General features: G+C 43.3%; 1 protein-coding gene across 2 annotated transcripts in view; it reads left to right on the top strand.

Moving 5' to 3' along the window:
• The window catches only part of adamts3 (ADAM metallopeptidase with thrombospondin type 1 motif, 3), a 150,945-nt gene that overhangs the window by 109,848 nt on the left and 20,558 nt on the right, over positions 1–20,539 (top strand). Inside the window, exons 12-20 of one of the 2 annotated variants that reach the window (XM_068605151.1) lie at positions 50–195; positions 1,290–1,465; positions 2,343–2,476; positions 3,216–3,339; positions 5,342–5,398; positions 6,225–6,308; positions 6,773–6,853; positions 13,760–13,923; positions 16,847–17,003. In XM_068605151.1, coding sequence (XP_068461252.1) covers positions 50–195; positions 1,290–1,465; positions 2,343–2,476; positions 3,216–3,339; positions 5,342–5,398; positions 6,225–6,308; positions 6,773–6,853; positions 13,760–13,923; positions 16,847–17,003 — 1,123 coding nt within the window. The remainder of the gene's footprint in view (positions 1–49; positions 196–1,289; positions 1,466–2,342; positions 2,477–3,215; positions 3,340–5,341; positions 5,399–6,224; positions 6,309–6,772; positions 6,854–13,759; positions 13,924–16,846; positions 17,004–20,539) is intronic. The other variant, XM_068605150.1, reaches the window with a different exon arrangement.

Below are 20,539 nucleotides of genomic sequence, written 5' to 3' on the forward strand. Positions count from 1 at the left end.
AGTATTGGTGTTTGTCTGACCTTTCCCTCCCTCATGTCGTCCTCTGTAGTGGTGCTACAAAGGCCACTGCATGTGGAAGAACCCCAACCAGGTCAAGCAAGACGGCGCCTGGGGCTTCTGGAGCAAATACGGCTCCTGCTCGCGCTCCTGTGGCGCTGGAGTCCGCTTCAGGACGCGTCAGTGCAACAACCCGGCGTGAGTGGCAAATGCAGAAAACGCACACTTTGATCCTGTGACGTGTGCATGACGTGTGCGTGACATGTGCATGACGTGTGCGTGACATGTAAAAGTGTCTCAGGAAGTTGGCTGAGAGGCGCAGACTGTCATCGCAGTAAAATGAGAAGTTTTCTAAAGGGACGCTGGTGTTTAGAAACAATACCACTTTTGTCCACAGGGGCCGCCAGAATCAGCACAAATTACATTTCTGGGTGTGGCTTTAACCAACGAGGTTTAGTTTCCTAAAAGAAATGTTTTTAAAGTGTTTTAAATACATGTCGTTAGATGTTGAGATTGATAATACTCTCGCTGTCTCCAGACAGTAAGCGGGCTGATTCGTAGTAAGCTATAATTTACTTCCGGTAAAGACCACCATTTTCATCTAGTACTTTATCAGCCCAGTAGTAAATCACTTCTTTTGACCCGTAACACCCTTTACCTAAGTTTAAGTGTCATGTGCAGGAAAGGAGAGTTTTTAGGCTCCGATTTAAATATTGCAGCTATGCTTGCAAAGCCTGTGAAGGACAAGTTTATTCATTACACATTAAAATATCAGGTTGGTCCCCTCACAGCGAAAAGACGTAGTAAATCAATCATTCCATAGGTGGGTAATATCGCCGTGTATATAATATAATAAAATATAGATGGTTTCGTCTGAGAAGCCGTCATCGGAAACTGTTTTAAAAAGGTTGTGCACTTTCAAAAAAAATAGTTGAGTGGATGAACTACCTGTCAATCAAACTCTAACCCAGTTAGGAGAAGAGATTTCATTATTACGTTACTCTCCAGTTCTGCTATAAATGGTGCATTTGCAGCACGCGCGCCAGCCAGCCTCTCCAGAAGGCCGTAGCTTCTCACAGGACACGATTGGTCCGTGAGCTACTTGAACCCTGACATCCGTGAGCCACGAGAGACATAGAGGGCTCCAAAGAGGCTGCGGAGCTTCTCTGCAGGCGCAGATTAAAAAACAAACCCCTAATATTCGTAAAAGTTTCTCGGACGCATTTTTCGGGCAGGATTCACTCTCTTAGTCTGAGTTTCAAAATAAATACTCCCAGTCTGATCTCCTCCAGGCCCTCCAACGGGGGCCAGGACTGCCCGGGAGTGAACTACGAGTACCAGCTGTGCAACACGGACGACTGCCCCAAGCACTTCGAAGATTTCCGAGCCCAGCAGTGCCAGATCCGCAACTCCCACTTTGAGTTCCAGGGTGCCAAACACCACTGGCTGCCCTACGAGCATCCCGACGGTAAGCCAGAAAAATGTCAACAGATTGTTTCCGTTCCGGCGTTTGTGCCAAAACGGAAAATAATGAAAGTCGACATTTTAGACCAGACTCTTTTCTCCAAAGGCGAGTTTTTCAATCGTGCTGCTGTGTGTCTGCTTTTCTTTTCCTGGGTTCAGTTTGTGTATTCGCTCCCTTTCGCCCTCTCTCTTTTCCCTGTTGTGGTCTCCCGATCGCTGCACTAGCACGCAGAGTTAAACACAGCGTCCACGCTTTACAATGTGCTCTTTTAAAAAAAAAAAACTGCTCTTCTAAGACTTCGCTCCATGCAGCTGTTTGGCTGTTCATTACTCCTGAATTGGTCTGGGGGGTGAGGACGAGAAGCTAAAGTGGGAACCAACTGTTTTTGTGGATGGTAAAGAGCTTTTCTAAAGAGTGCAGTTCATTTTGGTACAGCAAACTAAATATTACCCCCGGGTGCCATGAATGGTTGGGGTTGCCAAGTCAATCAAGCGTTTATTTTTTAACAATAGAAAGTCATATTTGTGAGTGTGAGTTCGACGACAATAAGTCTCAGATTGGTGCGTGTGCACAGATTACTTTAATAGGATTCATCCTTATTTTATTATTTAACAGTTGAAGAATTAGACTGCTAGTGACAAATGGACCCGTTGCATCTTCCATGCCTTTGTGCAGGCGGTTGTGAAGCACTTTAAATGTCACATGAGATATCTTTTACTTAGGAAAATTTGTAAGAAATTATGTAAAAAAAACATTCATATTTGATGAGATTTTAATTAATATTGTGCGTTTTCAATAATGTTCTTGTTTTGCCAAGTTGGATTTTCATTTTCATTTCATTCATCATTTATAAAGCATCCAATGATCTGTTGTCTCGCAGGCAACAAGAGATGTCACCTGTACTGCCAGTCCAAGGAGACCGGAGACGCGGCGTACCTGAAGCAGCTGGTGCATGATGGGACGCGATGCTCCTACAAAGATGCCTACAGCATCTGCGTGCGCGGTGAATGTGTGGTAAGGTGTTTTTAGATCACGTGATTTTATCAAAGTGCAGAATAGCGGTCGCGGGCTGTTGCATTATCGACCACAATCAGTCTCAGGTGTTTTACACAGTAACGATATAATATTGTTTTGATTTGTTCCCAACAATGTTTTAAGGATTTAATCAAAGCAGACATACATAAGTACTCCTGTTGCAGCCTTTCTTTCCCGCCTTCATTGATGCTGCTTTTCCACAGTGTATTCCATGTTTACAGGAGTTTAGGAGACATACAGCACAGCGACAAGACTCTGGCCACTAATTGCCGTAAAAGTTTAAATGAAAATGATGTAAAACTTTTTGAATGTGCATTTCCAACAACCAGTCAACGTACATGGTACCCAGTGGTGGAAGCAGTACTCAATTCACAGAGTAGACATACAAATTAAACATTTTAGTGAGCAAACAGTGATGCAGTATGCAGAATACCCATTTTCAGAGTCTTCCTTTAATGTTGCAGCTCAAGTACTAATCCCTTAAAGTGTACATCGGGGCAGTACTTGGAGAGTAAATGTACTGAGTTCCTCATAAACAACCTCACGCTGTGGTATTTGAAACAGGACCTAGACAATTAGTTCACTGGCTCGCGGTCAAAGAAATTTGTTACAATCTGTCGCCGGTCTGCTCGCAGTCAATCTCACAGTTTTTCCTGTGGACCGAACCGAACCGCGGCTCATGTGGCTCATGTGTCTCATTGTTCGCTTCGGCCTCCAGAAAGTGGGCTGCGACAGAGAGATCGGCTCCAGCAAAGTGGAGGACAAGTGCGGCGTCTGCGGCGGGGACAACTCCCACTGCCGCACCGTTAAAGGGACCTTCACCCGGACGCCGAAGAAACCTGGTAAGAGCTCACGGAGCCGCTTCTGCAGACATAATTATTTAAAATAAACACAGAGAATATGTTGTTTTCAAGTGAACAGGTTTTTCCAGTTTTACGCTTTCTCGACTCCGGATGACGAATGTTTCCCGACGAGCGAGAGATTAACCTTCATAGGACCTAAACATGCAGCAATGTTCACCTCACGCCTAAATCTTTATGTTAAAAGGTTCTAAATTCAAGGATGTCTATTGCTTCCACACGGCTCTCAACATGGCGATGGCCGTGTGTGTTGCTCACCGCTGGGACGGGGCGATCTCAAAAGGCCCCCAGCAGAACATTTAAAGGTCCTAGGGGTCTTTTTGGGCTCTCCCTTTGACCCGTGACCGCCGAAGGTCACAGGTCCAGTGGTACAATTTGGTAAAAAAAAGCGATGATCAATCAATACATATACATATGTATTGATATAATTGATAATATGTATATGTATTACAGCTCAGAATTTTGAATAGAGAACCTTTAGTGGAACGCACACTGTTTTTCTCTGCATGTGAGGAACACTGAACAATAATTTCATTAAGTGACTAATCTAAAGGCTTTTGATTTGAATGGTCCAGATTTAGGGCCGTTAAAATGTGTCTGTCGCATTGAGGAGAGCACAAAACCCTTTAGAATGAATTGTTAGCCTTCCCCTGGCTCCCTCAATCAATTATTTATTTACTTTTTTACCAGCTCTTCTTTTTACATCTTTAGTCAAACCCTCAACAAAGTCAGATTTTCTGAAGGAGTATAGCTGTGTGTGTCCACCACACCGCTATACCGAGAGAGTTTACCTCATGTAAAAAGTTGAAGTGTGGAGTAGCAAAATCAGAAATATTGTTTTAAAAAATCACACATTGGCAGAAAGCTTATTGGAGCGATGCAACAGCTTGACTGAAGTTTGTCTTTTTCTCCCTCGAAATGAGAAACAGTGGGGCGAGCAATGCATTCGTGTGGCTCTCTGGGAGCAAATACAATTACAATCCCGGGAAAAAGAAGCTAGAGAAAAGGAAATGTGCTGGAGAACAGACGACAGATGCATTGACATTCACATCTCTGCCTCTTGTGGGATGCAGGAAGTGGATGCGACAAACTAACAAACTGGATCTGAGTATCTCAAGTTCAGCAGAGACGCCGGGTAGCATCGGCGCTGTAGACGGTGCTTCACAGGTGACGTGGTCTTGTCACGATGTGGCTCAAGACATCTAATCTTGTGATTTGTTTTCCGCTGTGTGAACAACACAAGACGACAACGCGGGAGTCGTTATGTTTTTTCTTTTAAAATGACACACCTGTCACTCGGACCGTGATGACAACGGAGAGACGGGTGAGCGTTTGTACGACGGTGCAGTGTTTGTAATGATAGCAGCTCGAGTGCATTGATTGAAAGCCACAACTGAGACCACCAAGGTGTGAATGAAATTGCCATCCACCTCCCGCAGATCTATACCACCATTTCTGCTCGGTCGTCTGCAAAGTAAGTGGCCTCAATTAAATACAAATGAGCCTGTAGGGAGGGTGCAGTGTGACGTGAGTGTCTGACAGCCGTCACTCAGCTCCTCTTTAATTGATATAGTGTTTGTTTTTTTTTCAATTGCACATGTTCAGGAACACAAGTGGGCTTTCCCATCCTTTAGTGTGACTAAATGTTTAATTTCATTTTTGAAAAAAGTATGTGTCTTCACTTGGACCGCCAGCATGAGCAGAATAAAATAACCCGACGAATGAGCCGTTTATTTGAGCGGCTTCATGATGCTCTGCAGGGATTCATCTCTGGTGCCGGCCCGATCCCTCCTTTACCCTTTTTATTGACTCAACGTGACGTCGTAGAGTCAATAAAGAGCATCCCAGAATAAACAGGAAACTCTCTTGAGAGCCGGGACAGGAAGGCTTCATGAAACCGTTACAGGATTGTTTCGTTTTTATTGGTTTCTTTAACATTTCACTCTCTCTCTCTCTCTTTTTAACCACTCACCTTTTTTAACAGGGAAACAGTTAAGCAAGAGAGCTCAAAAAGAAACCCCATTGTTGGAAAACTCAATATGCAAGTATCCAGTGTCACTGAAACCCTCCTGCCCTTTTCTCCTAGCAGCTTCTGAGCAACTTGTAGTGCAGATGGATGCCTAACGCTGTAGAGACGAGTGACACAAGCTGCTGTTTCCTCTGTTCCTTCTTACTAATCAAGTGTTTATTTAAGTCTGACTGTTGTTCCTGCTCCGGGTTCATTATCCAGTCAAGTCTCTAGAAGTCCGTACGGGAAGTTGTGGTCTTGTGTGTGGTAATTTAATGTACTTTGCTTCAACAGCCTAACAAACTAACTTTAACGTCAGAAGTGTCACATTGAACCGACCTGCAGAGGAAATCCAGGATCTCAACTGGCATTGCTGATGCTTACTTCAAACCAAGCGTCCTTCCCCAACGGGTCCAGCTTGTGTGTAGAAATTCCTCCAGTCCCCCCCCGGAAACTGTACTTTTTATGGAGCGGCTTGTGGTTTTCGAAAATTGGCTGCCATCTTAAAACGTCCTCTCGGAAGCGAGGGGGCATCTTTTTTTCCGCCATTTTCCAAAAGTTAGAGTGCAATTTATTCATCTCCGGCATCCTGCAAAGTAATTCCCCTACCTGTTGCAATCCCTCGAGTGAACACCGCTCCCCCCGCGCACCCCCACCAGCGCATTTATTACCGCAATTATTGCAGCAGAGTGTCGGGCCTGCCCGTCAAAATCCACGGCCGAGTAATTACAGCGCTGCAGTTGGGCCCCGGTGATTGACATGAGCTTCCCAGCCAAGCCGAGAAAAAACGAGTTTGCCTCCCTCAGCCAATGTGAATTCCTCTGCGCGACCCAACTAACTGATTCCTTTTATTTTGAAGGGAGGACCAGAGGAGCCTTCTCTTTGCCCAAAGGAGCACGAAATGTGTTTTTGAATGAAACCGAAGACTCTAGAAATATACTGGGTGAGTCACGGTGGGTTTGCAAGCGGTGGACATCTGCGACGGAAGACCTTTTGCTGCCATGTAGTCTGAAAAAAAAATGAAAAAAAAGATGCTACTTGCGTCTCAATTGAAACGTGGCCGAAGACGTTCACATCTTCTCAATATGACGGATGAGAAGGAGGAGTTTCAGTGCAGGTGGATGTGAATGAGCGGCCTGTTTTCAATGAGTTTCACCTTCTTCTTCTACAGCGAGGAGGAAAGCTGACAAGTAGTCTTTTTTTTTTTTTTACCATTTTCTTTTTCCCCTGAAACACCTTCCAACATCTTTGTAGAGCAAAGAGAAGCGGACTTCTGATCCATGCCGATGTCCACCGCTGCAAACAAAGAAACATCATCAATGTATCTGCTTAACTTACCTTTCTGTGTCTTTTATCCCCTCCCCCCCTCCCAACTCTGCTTCCGCCGCTGCTGCCATCTTGGCAAAGGCTACCTTAAGATGTTTCTCATTCCTCCGGGAGCTAGACATGTGAGCATCCAAGAACACGAGGCCTCCCCTCAGATTCTTGGTAAGTGTGACTTCCTTAACACGAAACATGTTTGAAAAAAGAATCAAGAGGGGCCATGTCGCCGCCCTCCTCATGATTTATCCGGAAGACGAGTGGGAACATTTGCTGTAAAAATCACAGATTGTAGGCTTTGCATATTTCATTCACTGCCACCCTCTGAGGCGGAGCAAATGAGTCTTCATGAGGCTCATTCATCATTAATCAATCTGTTTAGGAGAGCTTTCGAGATTCAAATTAGCAGCGTTTTTAATCTCTCTTTCGAGTGTGATGAGGTGAACACAGTGGCACTGTAGGATGAATCAACATGATTCACGACCAGTCGAAAGAAATATGTGAGAGTTCAGCCTTAAACGGAGGCTTGCATTGACTTGCACTCTGATGTGTTTAAGAGTATGATTGATGTTAGTATTGACCCCCCCCCCCCCCTCATTTCACATAACCTTTCATCAAGAGCATCCCGCTGCTTTCCTTTTCAACATTGGTTTCCTTTAATAATGATGCTTTGACCTTTACCAATGAGTTATTTATGTCTCAATAAAGTATTTCTGTCAACACAAATCATATTTCCTGAACACTAATTAAGTTGTTGTTGTGAGTAAATCTAACTCCATCCAAAACAGAGTCAAACAATTGTTGCAAGGCAATTGAAGCAGTTTTTTTTCTTTTCTTTCTCTGATTGTTTTCTGCCATCTAAGCAAATAAGGCAGTATAAAACATTTTCAAAATGTTCAATCTGATCGGCAAAAAGAATAATAATATTGTTAATACTGCCTCAATCAATTAGACGACAGAAATCTATTTGAATGATATAAAGTCCCGATGTTTTTTAAAGTCTAACATTTTAGTTTAAACATCATCCTGTTGAGTCGGATGTGACTTATTGTTTGTTCTCCTTTTAGCTCTGGTTGGTCCTCATAAAGTCTGTCTCTCTAATATGTTGACAAACTGGCCTCTAACTGTTTGTGTCCAAAGTGGGAGTTCAAACCATATTTATATAAAAAACAACTGATTGATGCTTATGTAAGTGAACGTTTAACACTAAGTTGTTTAGTAACAACACGTTGGCGGCTCCTCTGAGGCTGTCAGGAGGGGAGGGAGCATCGACCATGAGGCCAGCATGTCTTACATTTACTCTCCAAAAGAGATGAGGAGAAGGCCCAATAGAGAGGAGGACAATAGAGATGAGGAGAAGCCCCGCTAGAGATGAGGAGAAGGCCCAATAGAGATGAGGAGAAGGCCCAATAGAGATGAGGAGAAGGCCGAATAGAGATGAGGAGAAGACCCAATAGAGATGAGGAGAAGGCCCACTAGAGATGAGGAGAATAGAGATGAGGAGAAGGCCCAATAGAGATGAGGAGAAGGCCCACTAGAGATGAGGAGGAGGCCCAATAGAGATGAGGAGAAGGCCCAATAGAGATGAGGAGAAGGCCCAATAGAGATGAGGAGAAGGCCCATGAGAGATGAGGAGAAGGCCCTAATAGAGAGGAGGAGAAGGCCCAATAGAGAGGAGGAGAAGGCCCAATAGAGAGGAGGAGAAGGCCCAATAGAGATGAGGAGAAGGCCCAATAGAGATGAGGAGAAGGCCCAATAGAGATGAGGAGAAGGCCCAATAGAGATGAGGAGAAGGCCCAATAGAGATGAGGAGAAGGCCCAATAGAGATGAGGAGAAGGCCCAATAGAGATGAGGAGAAGGCCCAATAGAGATGAGGAGAAGGCCCCAATAGAGATGAGGAGGAGGCCCAATAGAGATGAGGAGGAGGCCCAATAGAGATGAGGAGAAGGCTCACTAGAGATGAGGAGAAGGCCCAATAGAGATGAGGAGAAGGCCCAATAGAGATGAGGAGAAGGCCCAATAGAGATGAGGAGAAGGCCCCAATAGAGATGAGGAGGAGGCCCAATAGAGATGAGGAGAAGGCCCGCTGGAGGGGAGGAGAACATAAAAACGGTGGAGTGGGTTGATCATGAAGCCAGTCAGGCTGCTGAAGATTTTGATAGGATTTCTATCTCAAAATTCATTAAAAAAAAGCCCACATCGATCCCGACAGACATCCTCTCTGTTACACACTACATGATTATATTATTATGAGTCATGCATTAAATGCTTTCACTGTTTTAGTCGTTTGAGCTGGAAATCATTTTTAGATATCAACTAATGATTGATTAGTTTCCAGATTAATTTTCATCTGTTAAATGATTGTTTGTTTTGGAAAAGAAATTGGAAAGTGAGAAATGAGATGACACATTCACCTTCAACAGTCCAAACCTCAAAATGATTTCAAATAATATATATATATATATATATATATATATATATATATATATATATATATATATATATATATATATATATATACACACACACACACACACACACACACACACACACACACACACACACACACCTTCTACTTACCGTTTAAAGGTTTCTGGGTCACTTGGAAATGTCCTTATTTGTCAAAGAAGAGCTCTGTTTTTAATGAAGATAACACTGAATGAATCAGAAATGCTCTCTATACATTGTTAACATGGTGAATGATATTCTAGATGGAAACATCTGGTTTTTAATGAAATATCTAGTGTATAGAGGCCCGTTAGCATCACTCCAGTGTTCTGATGGCACATTGTGTTTGATCATCGCCTCAGAAAACTAATGGATGAGTAGAAAACCCATTAAAAACCCTTTAAAATCCTTTAAAAAAAACACGTAAAAACCCCTTACAAATCCCTTGAAAACTCTTGAAAACCCTTATTCATATTCCTTGTTTCTTTTATCTTACTGCTATTACTTGTGAGCAGTGCTACTGTAATCCTGTAATTTCCCCACAGAGGGACTAATAAAGGATTATCTTATTTTATCTAAAAACCCAAAGAAAAAAAACCCATAGAAACCCATTGAAAACCCTTGAAAATATATTTTTTTAACTTAAAAACCTCTTACAAATCCCTTCAAGTCCCTTGAAAACCCTTAAAAAAGCTATAAAGCTATAACACTGGCCTTCCTTTGAGCTAGTGGAGCATCTGGAGCGTCACATTTCTGGGTTCATTATTCTCTCAAAATGGCCAGGAAATGGAAATGGAAAATTCATGAAAAACGACTAAATGCTTCTGAAAATATAAAAGTGGAGTATCTTTAAAAAAAAAGACCAGCGCTTTGACAGACAGTCGACCGAGAGAGGAGCTTGTCACGTATGACAGTCTTGTAACTGCATATTCAAGTCAAGATGCTTTTGTTCATGAAATCACAGTTCTCATATTTGTCCCCGGGAGACTTTGGAGATAACGAACGCTTTCCTCATGTCAGTGGAAAAATCCCTCACAGTCACTTTTCTGTCACTTCCACGCTCGCGAGTGCGTAATGAAGTACGTCTCTCCCCACAGCCATGTTTTTTTAAAGTTATTATTATTTATTTCCTGCTCCGGGATTATTACCTGATATTAAAAAAAGGCATTGGAGGTGAATCCACCTCCACGGTGAGTCACCATCCATTGCTCCCACGTACACGCACAAATCCAATTGAAGTTCATTGTGATGCGTTTCGCCGCCTCATCACAAGCTCTTTAAGATGAACCCATGACGCCAGAAGCTCTGAATAATCTAATCCCCCTCCTCCTCCCTCCTTCTGCGGGTCCCTCAATACGCCAGTGATAGGCACGAGGAACTTTTCTAGCTCAGCCTGCAATCCGACTTAATTTCAATTTAGGTTACTAATTTATTAATGCGGCGTCAAATCATAACTGAATGATAATCTCTTTTTCATATGGAGCCGCTCTATAAGCACTCTATTATTTACGGAGACCTCATTATCCCCCCGTGAGCAGGCTGTTAAAGAAAGAAAATGAGTATATGCACTGGAGAGAGAGAGAGAGAGACGTCGGAGTATTTCATCTTCATCGAAAGAAAGGAAGAGGAGGATTCAAATGGAAAGGAACATTAAAGAGATATAATGTGTTTATTTGTGGTATTTTAAATCGCAAATGGGGTTAAAACCAACAGTGAGGACCATTTTAGTGCTTTTATTCTTGCACATTTATAAACTGTACCTTCATGTAAAAGAAGGCGGTTCAAGAGATAAATAATCATTACATTTATTGCTTAGTGAAAAAAAAAGAAGCTGCACAGCTGTTGTTTTACAAAGACTGTCGCTGACTGACGCTTTGAATAACAGAACATCCTGCGGGAACCTTTTGTTTTCACTGCAAACTAAATGCGTGACCTCGCCGTCCAAGTGTGAATGGAGACTTGGAACGCACTTACTTTTAAACTTTCCTTTCAGAAGCAGAGGAGGGAGACGTTAGCGTCTCATCGGTGAGTTCCACGCGCCTCGTGTGCAAAATAGTCTTTGACCCGAGGAAAAAATTCAGAACATCTTCCCTCCTGAAGAACCTGAACACGCCTCCTCATTACCCTTTTGAGGAACTTTACTTGAGTCCACTCGACTGTTTTTCAGCATCAGATTTTATACAAAATAACACTTAACCTTTTGGAAACTGTTTGAAAATCCTCCCGCGCCCATTTTAAGTCCCAGCATGCCATATTTAGACAACCATTAGCATAAAATAACTAATTTTTCCATTTTTGAACTGAGCGACACAGTTTCTTGACTGAAACTCCTTCCTAACCGGCCAGGACTTTGTTTTATTGTGATTTTTGTTGCAGATTCAGATTCTTTAGGTGCTAATCTTTCTAAAAAGGCGTCTTATTGACGCTCCAGAAGGCATTTTTGGGGAATCTGGCTCATATCATGCTGGATGTTCATAGTTATCATCAAAATATCTTTTATAAGTGAACATGTTTTTCCAAAGAGTTTGCTGAACAAATACATACAATAAACACAAGTATTGGAATTAATTTGGGGTTCCTACAACAACTCAAACACAGGGAAAAACACTCAAACAGGAAAAAGGAGGTCTGGAGACAAAATTATTATTACTTACCTTTTTACTTTTGGACCACTTTGAGAAAAACGATGTCTAGTTGGAGCTCATTTGTCACATTTTAGCTGTCAACGAGTTGTAAATGATTGATAACATTTACCCTCTGAATGCGTCCTCTTGACAGAAAGCGTTATGTTTTCAGGGCGTCCGTCGAGTGAACGTAATAGCTGAGGAACGCTGGACGGAAATTCTTCAAAGCGTCGACTTTGAGTCGGGATGAACTTTTGGTCATAACTCAAGAAATCATATGCTCCTTAAACCAATATCACAAGAATAGGATAAAACGATGACATTTTGAACCGACGTGCATTGAAACACAAAACATGACGTGAGGCAGTAATTCTAGTTTGAATACCATTTAAGGCTCAAATAATTCAACTTATTTTACACATAATTCTTGTGAGCCTTTGGGCTCCGACCGCTAATTAACTCTGTAAAGTATTAACAGTGAAAACAGTACAATGCTGTTTCCACAATATTAACAATCTAATAATGTTAGATGTGATCAAATGTGAGTCAATGTAGAACCAGCACATGGACTTTTTGCTAATAGCACTTAGTGCTAATATTAGTGGCTTACGATTGCAGCACTTTTGCTTCAAACAGAATATTTTATCCTGCAGTATTTCTCCTGGAGTAAAGCATCTGAAAAGCTCTCCCACCAGCACTGCTGGTGATTACCCAGCGTTCTTGTAAAGTAGATCCAGAATAGCACCTGCACTTTGTGGAGAGGGCTGTGACGTCCTGTGATGGATCGTTCTCCTGCGTTATCATAAAAGCTGAAAGGTCCAGCGTGAGAGAGTGACTGTCGGCGGGAATATTGGCTCTGTGCTTCAGGAAAGAGCTGGATGTTGCCTCCACCTCCACCAAAGCATCAATCAGTATGTGATGTTCTTCCAGCGCACTTTATTTCCACCTCAAGGTTTTTTGTTTTTTTTTACTTCCCGCCGCAGGAGCTAAAGCGTAAAGATACAAAATGTCCTTTTGGTAATGATTTCATCAACAGTGCACATCTGGCGCTCGATGAATCTCGCCGCTGTCAATTTCTTTGCAATTAGTTATGTCTCTCTGTCTCTTTCTCTGTCTCTGCTGTAGTTTTGCAAACAGCATCCATCTTTCCCGTCACTGTCATTATCTGTGAAGTGACATGTGCTGATGGATCACAGAGAGCATTCTCTCTTGCTTACACTCCAGAGGACTAGCGGCTGCGTCTGGTTTCCTGCTGTTTGCTCTGCCTTCCTGTCAAAGTGTTGACGTTACACACAGAGATCTGCATGTATTCATAACGGCTGCAAATCAAGACATGTATTTCTTTTAAAAGGAGGAAAGGATGCAGGTCGCCACTCGAGAACTTAATGCAGATGCACGATGAGAAACAGTTCACGGTTCCACCTGCTTACAACAGTTTAAAAGGGAAATTGCAATGCATGTGTCTCATGCAAGAAGGATTCAACTGTTGAACAGTTAAACAGTCAAAAGCTTCATTTAGTCAAGTTTGATTCATGTTTCCTGGAACATGAAATAAAAAAAACAACTGTCATTTTACTGCTAACAAACAACGCTGGCCCCTCTCCATCCCTCAGTGTAGTGCACGACGTGAGCGCCAGAGGAAACATCCCTTTTGCAGAGACATGTGGGTCCCTTAAGCGTGCCCTGATTGTCACTCATTTGCATATGAATGCATCAGATGTATTCGAGGCAGCTGGCAAACATGTCCGTTTCCATTTCCGCCTCTTGTCTCTGAGACGTTCCATCAGCCTCGACAGCGTGTCGTATGAAGTCTAGCACGACTCGGACGTCGTTGGGTTCAGAAACCGCTGCACAGCGGGGCGCCGAGGCTTTGAGCTATTCCATAAAATAACCTATCTGGGAGCACAATTTGAGCTTCTTTATTTTTTTATGTTTTTAATCTCTGAGCCCTTTTGTGACTGATAGAGTGAAGCCGTTTCATAACCAAATGACTGATTACAGCGATCAAGAACCAGGCAACGGGGCATTACATCCTCAACGGGAAGGGAGAGGAGGTCGTGTCCAGGAGCTTCATCGACTTGGGCGTGGAGTGGAACTACATCATCGAGGACGAGGTGGAGACGCTGCACACGGACGGACCTCTGCACGACCCCGTGGTGGTTCTGGTAATGACTCCTCCTCCTCCTCCTGTCAGAGCTCATGTTCGATTGGTTTTAAGTTAATATGGTCACGTCTCTCGTTAGTAACTTGGCAGCAGTTGCTAAGAGCTAAGCGAGTTAATCAGAGCTCCAAGTCTGAAATTAGGAGAGACTTGTTTCAGAGGTTAACAATCATTTGTTACAATTGCATATACTTGAGTCTTTGGCATCCTGAATTAGGATAAGCACGAGGCAATGATGCTGATTTCTGGGGGTAGGAGGTTGACAACAACGCTGTGATTGGCTTACCAAACTCGGATTGGTTCATCTAACATACACGCCCCCACACATACACTCAGCTGATGGAGTAATCGCTGTGAGACTTAGAGACTGAGCTTGTGAATGAACCGGAGAGGAAAGAGTGTCTTCCTTACTGAACCTTCACTTGAGCTTCATAATATACTTGACCTTGTGATCTCAGTTGGATTTAACATTGTACCACTTTGAATAAGTCTGACACTAAGACCAAGATTACTGTTTTCTAGCTTCACAATGGTCAATGGTTCCAGTGTTGGGACTGGAAAGCTAAATTATAAGGATCTCTCAATTGAAGTCGTCCAGTTGGAGGACATCGGAGAATACAGCAACGCAGCGGCAGTGTCTATGGAAAGCTCAGAGTTGGGGATCGTTCACATTTTTGACGGCCGATTACTGCCAGAGAATACCAGCATCCAATCAGAAGACAGAGTCCTGTGACTGACCACAGAGAGATGAAAGGCTTATCGTGGCTTCCTGCTGAGAGCTGGCCTGTGTGAACACATCTGTAGCAGCAACTGTCTGAATGAGTCTAAAACCTTGATATGTTCTTAGGGTAGGAGCTCCAAACCCAACATCTCCCAGTGTCTTTTACTGGATGTACTGGCACACTTTCTCACACAGAAACTATTGCCAAGGACTAAACATCTCTGTTCCAGGTTCAGTCGTGCAAACACAAGTAAACAGCAGCTGAGCAGCGGCTGAGCTAGCTGCTAGCACGTTAGCGTGTGCATCCAGTGGATAAAAGATATCGTTCACAATGCACAAGCATGATTTTAGATACGCTCCCTCACCCTGAATTCTAGTGAACTCTGTCTCTTATTTATAGACTTGAACTTTAAGCGTTAAAGTATGCTGTCTCAAAGGCTAGGATGAGGTCATAGAGGATTAAAATGACATGAAATCCAAACAATTGGAGTAGCAAGTCCCTTCTGACCACAGCAGCCTCTGTGCAGCGGGAGAGAGAAAAAGTGTAAAATAGTGATGCAGCATCTCTTAACATTTTAACATATCACTGTCAAGCCCCAAATAAAGCCGTGACATTTCATCAAACAATGGACCCACCTGTCTGAATGAATAAAGGGCCTTTAAGAGACGAATGAAACTGTCTTCCTGTTGAGGACAATTTAACTTGTCAGGAAAATGGAGCTAATGCCAGATTAACCCATAGAAGGGCTATCTATTAAACCAGTTTTTTAAAAAAAAGCAGTTTCTCCTCCGACATTTAACAAATTCCTGGAGGTCCAGAAAAAGCACAATTCTTAATAGAGCCATCGCCAGCAGCAGAACAGACAGAAAGGGACACACAACTGAATGCAATCTGAAGTCTTCATCTACCCCGTGGCACTCATTCATAATCTGCACGCACACAAATGCAATAGAATAAGAACTCACCTTTTTTTTTCTTCTTAAATCATCTGATATGCAAACTTTGAAAGGTTTCAGGCGTTTTCTTTGCTCGCAGAAGTAATGAACGGAAACAGCGGACAGTTTTCAACGAGGGTCATAGTGTGTCTTTGTCCTGAGTCTGTTTGGTGATCTCTCACCGGAGTGTCATCAATGATTAATGTCTTTAATACTTCATATTTATTTAGGCTTTGTTGAGGTGACTGGCTTACACACACACACACACACACACACACACACCTACCTTTCATATTCCCTTTTACACATGATTTATTTTTTCCTCTCAGGAAGGTTGTTTTCTAAATTGCCGTTCTTACGCGAGACAAACGCTCACCGTTGTGATAATTAAGAACATTTAGTTTCACACCAAAGAGAAGGCCAGATCTGACTGAAGTTCAATTAGCATTTTCATTATTTTTATGAAAAGCAACTTAATTAGAAGAAGAGCCGGGGAAGTAGTTAAAAGAAGTTGAAAGGCAATTTAGTGGCTTCACAAAAAAGGGTAAGAAAAAAAAGGCTTTCACACGTGAGTTATGTGCTTCTTTGGTGAATCATTCAGATAATTATACATATTTAATTTGGCAGCGAGTGGAGGATAGAATTGAATTGTTACGGCACAAAGTAGTTCTGCTTTGAAAATTGAATGAAATGTTATATTCCTGAGGCTCACATTTATAATTCTTCACTCCCTGAATCGTGTAAAAGGTACTGAGTGAGTTGTCTCCATCGTTCCATTGAGCACAACCACAACCACTTCAGTCCAGCAGAAAATGCTAACCTCCCAGTGGGCCGACAAACACACGTCACCACTGCAGCGCTCGACTATACAACGATGTGACAACTAAAGGGTCCACATGCTGCTGATTTGTTCAGCCTTAATCTACAGGTGCTGTTTTTACTTTCAGTAATATCTGAGTGTTGATCTCTTAAACCCACAACCAGCATCCCCTCTTCACGTCTCTCTGTTGTGAGCCCTGCAGCACCTGATCCAGAGGAACAGTCGAAGCCTCAGTAGTCGTTCCTGCCTTCGACCAATCACGCTCTCGTATCAACGGACAGCGCTGATGTTATTGCCGAGACTCCGGTCGATACGATGGGAGCCGCTTACGCAATACTTACCCTGTTTATTGAAATTCAATGCAGTCATTAGCACACACTCTGTATGTCAATGCGAAGAAGAAGCTTTCATGCTAATTTTTGGTTTGTTTTATTGTCCCTTTGTCGGCAGATTATACCCAAAGAAAATGAAACGCGGTCTACTTTAATGTACAAGTACATCATCCACGAGGACTCGGTGCCTGTCAATAACAACAACGTCATCCAGGAGGACACGTACGAGTGGGCCCTGAAGAGCTGGTCTCCCTGCTCCAAGCCCTGCGCCGGAGGTACGAGAAGAATTACCATCCCATTAGGAAGACTTCTTTTGTTACTATAAGATTGTCTGTGTATTTCACGCTTTTCACAGCGTGAGTCCTTGTGTTAGCTCCTTGTTTCTAAGCACGACGTATGGATGGATGGATGGTGGATGGATATAGAAAACTTTATTAATCCCCAGTGGGGAAACTCATTTGTCACCATAGACAACAGACTCATACAGACAACAACAGATGAGGCTCACAGTGCACAACAGACAAAAAAGACATTACAATAACAAACAGCAGGAAATGTCATATGAAACAAGACACATAACTGACATAGAAAGATGCTGAATTTAAATCTAAAAACCACAACTAAAGGTGTTCATTAAAAAATCAAACTGCTGCCGGGACAACAGAGCTTCTGAGTCGCTCACTGTCATGCATCATGGAGCTTTTAATTTGAACTTTTATCTTCAGCTTGTCTTTTATCAAACAGCTGTACTAATATTTCTTTTAAGCGTTATGCACGTTGTATTATGTAGTTCAGAGGTGTCAAACATACGGCCCGCGGGCCGGATCCGGCCTGCCAGGGATGTTTAATCCCAAAAATATATATATATATATATATATATATATATATATATATATATATATATATATATATATATATATATATATATATATATTGTTTTTTTAAAGTACAATATTAGCAGAGCTGGATTCAAACCTCTGGTCCTCTGCTTATAATAAGACAGACATGCAAACCATTGATCCACAGTGACAATTGATGTGAGCTCTGATATTATTGTGTTAGAAGTCGGTAAACATGGATCACGTCATGAAAGTGGCGTCACAAACGTGTCACAAAGCGAGGGAATCTGCAGAGGAGAGAGAGTCCAGGCAGATAAACAGAGGGCTGATGTCTGAATTTATGGTCTTTATGTTTCTAGGTAATTGTTGAAAGACCTTAAATCAGAGTTTATCATCTAAAATTCTTCACAAATGATTGAAACATAGAGAAAACATCATGCGTCATTATGCTGTGATTTTACTGGTCCGGCCCACTTGAGATCAAAACGCGCAGCACGTGGCCCTTCACTAAAATGAGTTTGACACCAAGGATGTAGCTGATGCCCACGTATGAGAGGATCACACATTAACAGTGTTTTTTTAGTAGGTAGGTCGGTCCCGTGTGGCTCGCAGCACAATGAGGGATCATTTAAAACCCTCTATGAAGCTTAAACGATGGTGAGGGACACCTCCTTGAAGACGGGTTGTTGTTTTGAGTACCGCCGGTTTAGTAAAGAAATACAGTCGTGGACGACCAGTTCATCAAGAGTGAAATATCCACGATTGTGAGGATTCATTACATTACATTAAGCTGATGCTTTTATCTAAAGCAACTTACAATGAGTGCGTTCAAACATGAGTACAAACTCAAAACAACAAGAATCAAGAAAGTGCAACTTCTTCAAATATTATGGTATTTAAGTGCCATTTAAGTGCTACTAAAGTGCTACTTTCTTTATTTAAGTTATAGTCAGAAAAGATATATATATTTAGTTTGCAGTGGAGGATGTAGAGACGTTCTGCTGTCCTGATGTCAAAGGAAAAGTAGTTCAGTCTTGTCGGGGTTCATTTTCAGGTGGTGTGAGAGATATCAGTCAGACAGGAAGAGATTCGTGCCGCTACCTGTGTTTCTGATCGGGGAACGAGACGATCAGTTGGGTGTCATCAGCGTAGCAAAGCCATACGAGCGAATGACAGAGCCGAGAGAGAGTTTGGTCGTTGAGGTAGGATGAGAAGAGGACGAGTGCCTTAGATACTGTAGCGTGATCGGAGATCTTGCCGGGGAAGAGGAGAGGAGGATGGTGGGAGGCGGGGGAGTAGGAAGGCAAGACCTCTTTACCTAAAACGGTGGCACTCCGTCAACTATTATCTCAGCGATCCCGGAGGAAATAACAATCCTCCTCCGATATGAGTATAACGTCTTCGGTCTTTAGCTCACCCCGGGCTAAATCTTTAGGATTTCTGAAATTTGGAGTTAAGTTATAGGTTTTGTTGAGGGTGTTTCACAGCTCTGTGCTGTCAGGTCCCCACAGTCTCAACCCGTATAGCGAGTGTGTGCATCGTCTAAACCTTGTCTCTGCCTGTTTGACACCATCTCATCATTATACTGACACTGCACAGTTTTCACCCAGAGATACTTACTTTAAGTCTCTTCGGGAGATTCAGTCCTCACTTCTGTATCTCACGGTTGGTGGACAGGGAAAGAGCATTAAATTGTTCTAAAGAACCAGAACTTTGTTTGGTTTCAGTCACTCACTCAATCGTAAGGCTGAGATTTTTTATTTGCGCTCCAATCACTGACAACAATTTCATTTTAACTCAATGAAACAGTGCTCAGTGTAAAAAGTAAAAAGAAAAAAACTAAGTTCAAAGCTGGAAAAAACTCTCTCTGTTCTGTGTTCCTGCACTAGACTGCCAGGCTCTCTTCTCCTGATAGCAGAAGTTTCTTCCAGACTAGCTGGGTTCCCTGTCCTCCAGACTAAAGCTGGAGCCTGTCCTCCAGACTAAAGCTGGAGCCTGTCCTCCAGACTAAAGCTGGTGCCCTGTCCTCCAGACTAAAGCTGGAGCCCTGTCCTCCAGACTAAAGCTGGAGCCTGTCCTCCAGACTAAAGCTGGAGCCCTGTCCTCCAGACTAAAGCTGGAGCCCTGTCCTCCAGACTAAAGCTGGAGCCCTGTCCTCCAGACTAAAGCTGGAGCCCTGTCCTCCAGACTAAAGCTGGAGCCTGTCCTCCAGACTAAAGCTGGAGCCTGTCCTCCAGACTAAAGCTGGTGCCCTGTCCTCCAGACTAAAGCTGGAGCCCTGTCCTCCAGACTAAAGCTGGAGCCTGTCCTCCAGACTAAAGCTGGAGCCCTGTCCTCCAGACTAAAGCTGGAGCCCTGTCCTCCAGACTAAAGCTGGAGCCCTGTCCTCCAGACTAAAGCTGGAGCCCTGTCCTCCAGACTAAAGCTGGAGCCCTGTCCTCCAGACTAAAGCTGGAGCCCTGTCCTCCAGACTAAAGCTGGGTTCCCTGTCCTCCAGACTAAAGCTGGTGCCCTGTCCTCCAGACTAAAGCTGGAGCCCTGTCCTCCAGACTAAAGCTGGTTCCCTGTCCTCCAGACTAAAGCTGGAGCCCTGTCCTCCAGACTAAAGCTGGAGCCCTGTCCTCCAGACTAAACCTGGAGCCCTGTCCTCCAGACTAAAGCTGGAGCCCTGTCCTCCAGACTAAAGCTGGAGCCCTGTCCTCCAGACTAAAGCTGGAGCCCTGTCCTCCAGACTAAAGCTGGGTTCCCTGTCCTCCAGACTAAAGCTGGAGCCCTGTCCTCCAGACTAAAGCTGGAGTCCTGTCCTCCAGACTAAAGCTGGAGCCCTGTCCTCCAGACTAAAGCTGGTGCCCTGTCCTCCAGACTAAAGCTGGTTCCCTGTCCTCCAGACTAAAGCTGGAGCCCTGTCCTCCAGACTAAAGCTGGAGCCCTGTCCTCCAGACTAAAGCTGGAGCCCTGTCCTCCAGACTAAA

Source organism: Clinocottus analis, unplaced genomic scaffold (genome assembly GCF_023055335.1).
Source record: "Clinocottus analis isolate CAN_PGR_092001 unplaced genomic scaffold, fCliAna1.0.p SCAF_7, whole genome shotgun sequence".
NCBI lineage: Eukaryota > Metazoa > Chordata > Actinopteri > Perciformes > Cottidae > Clinocottus > Clinocottus analis.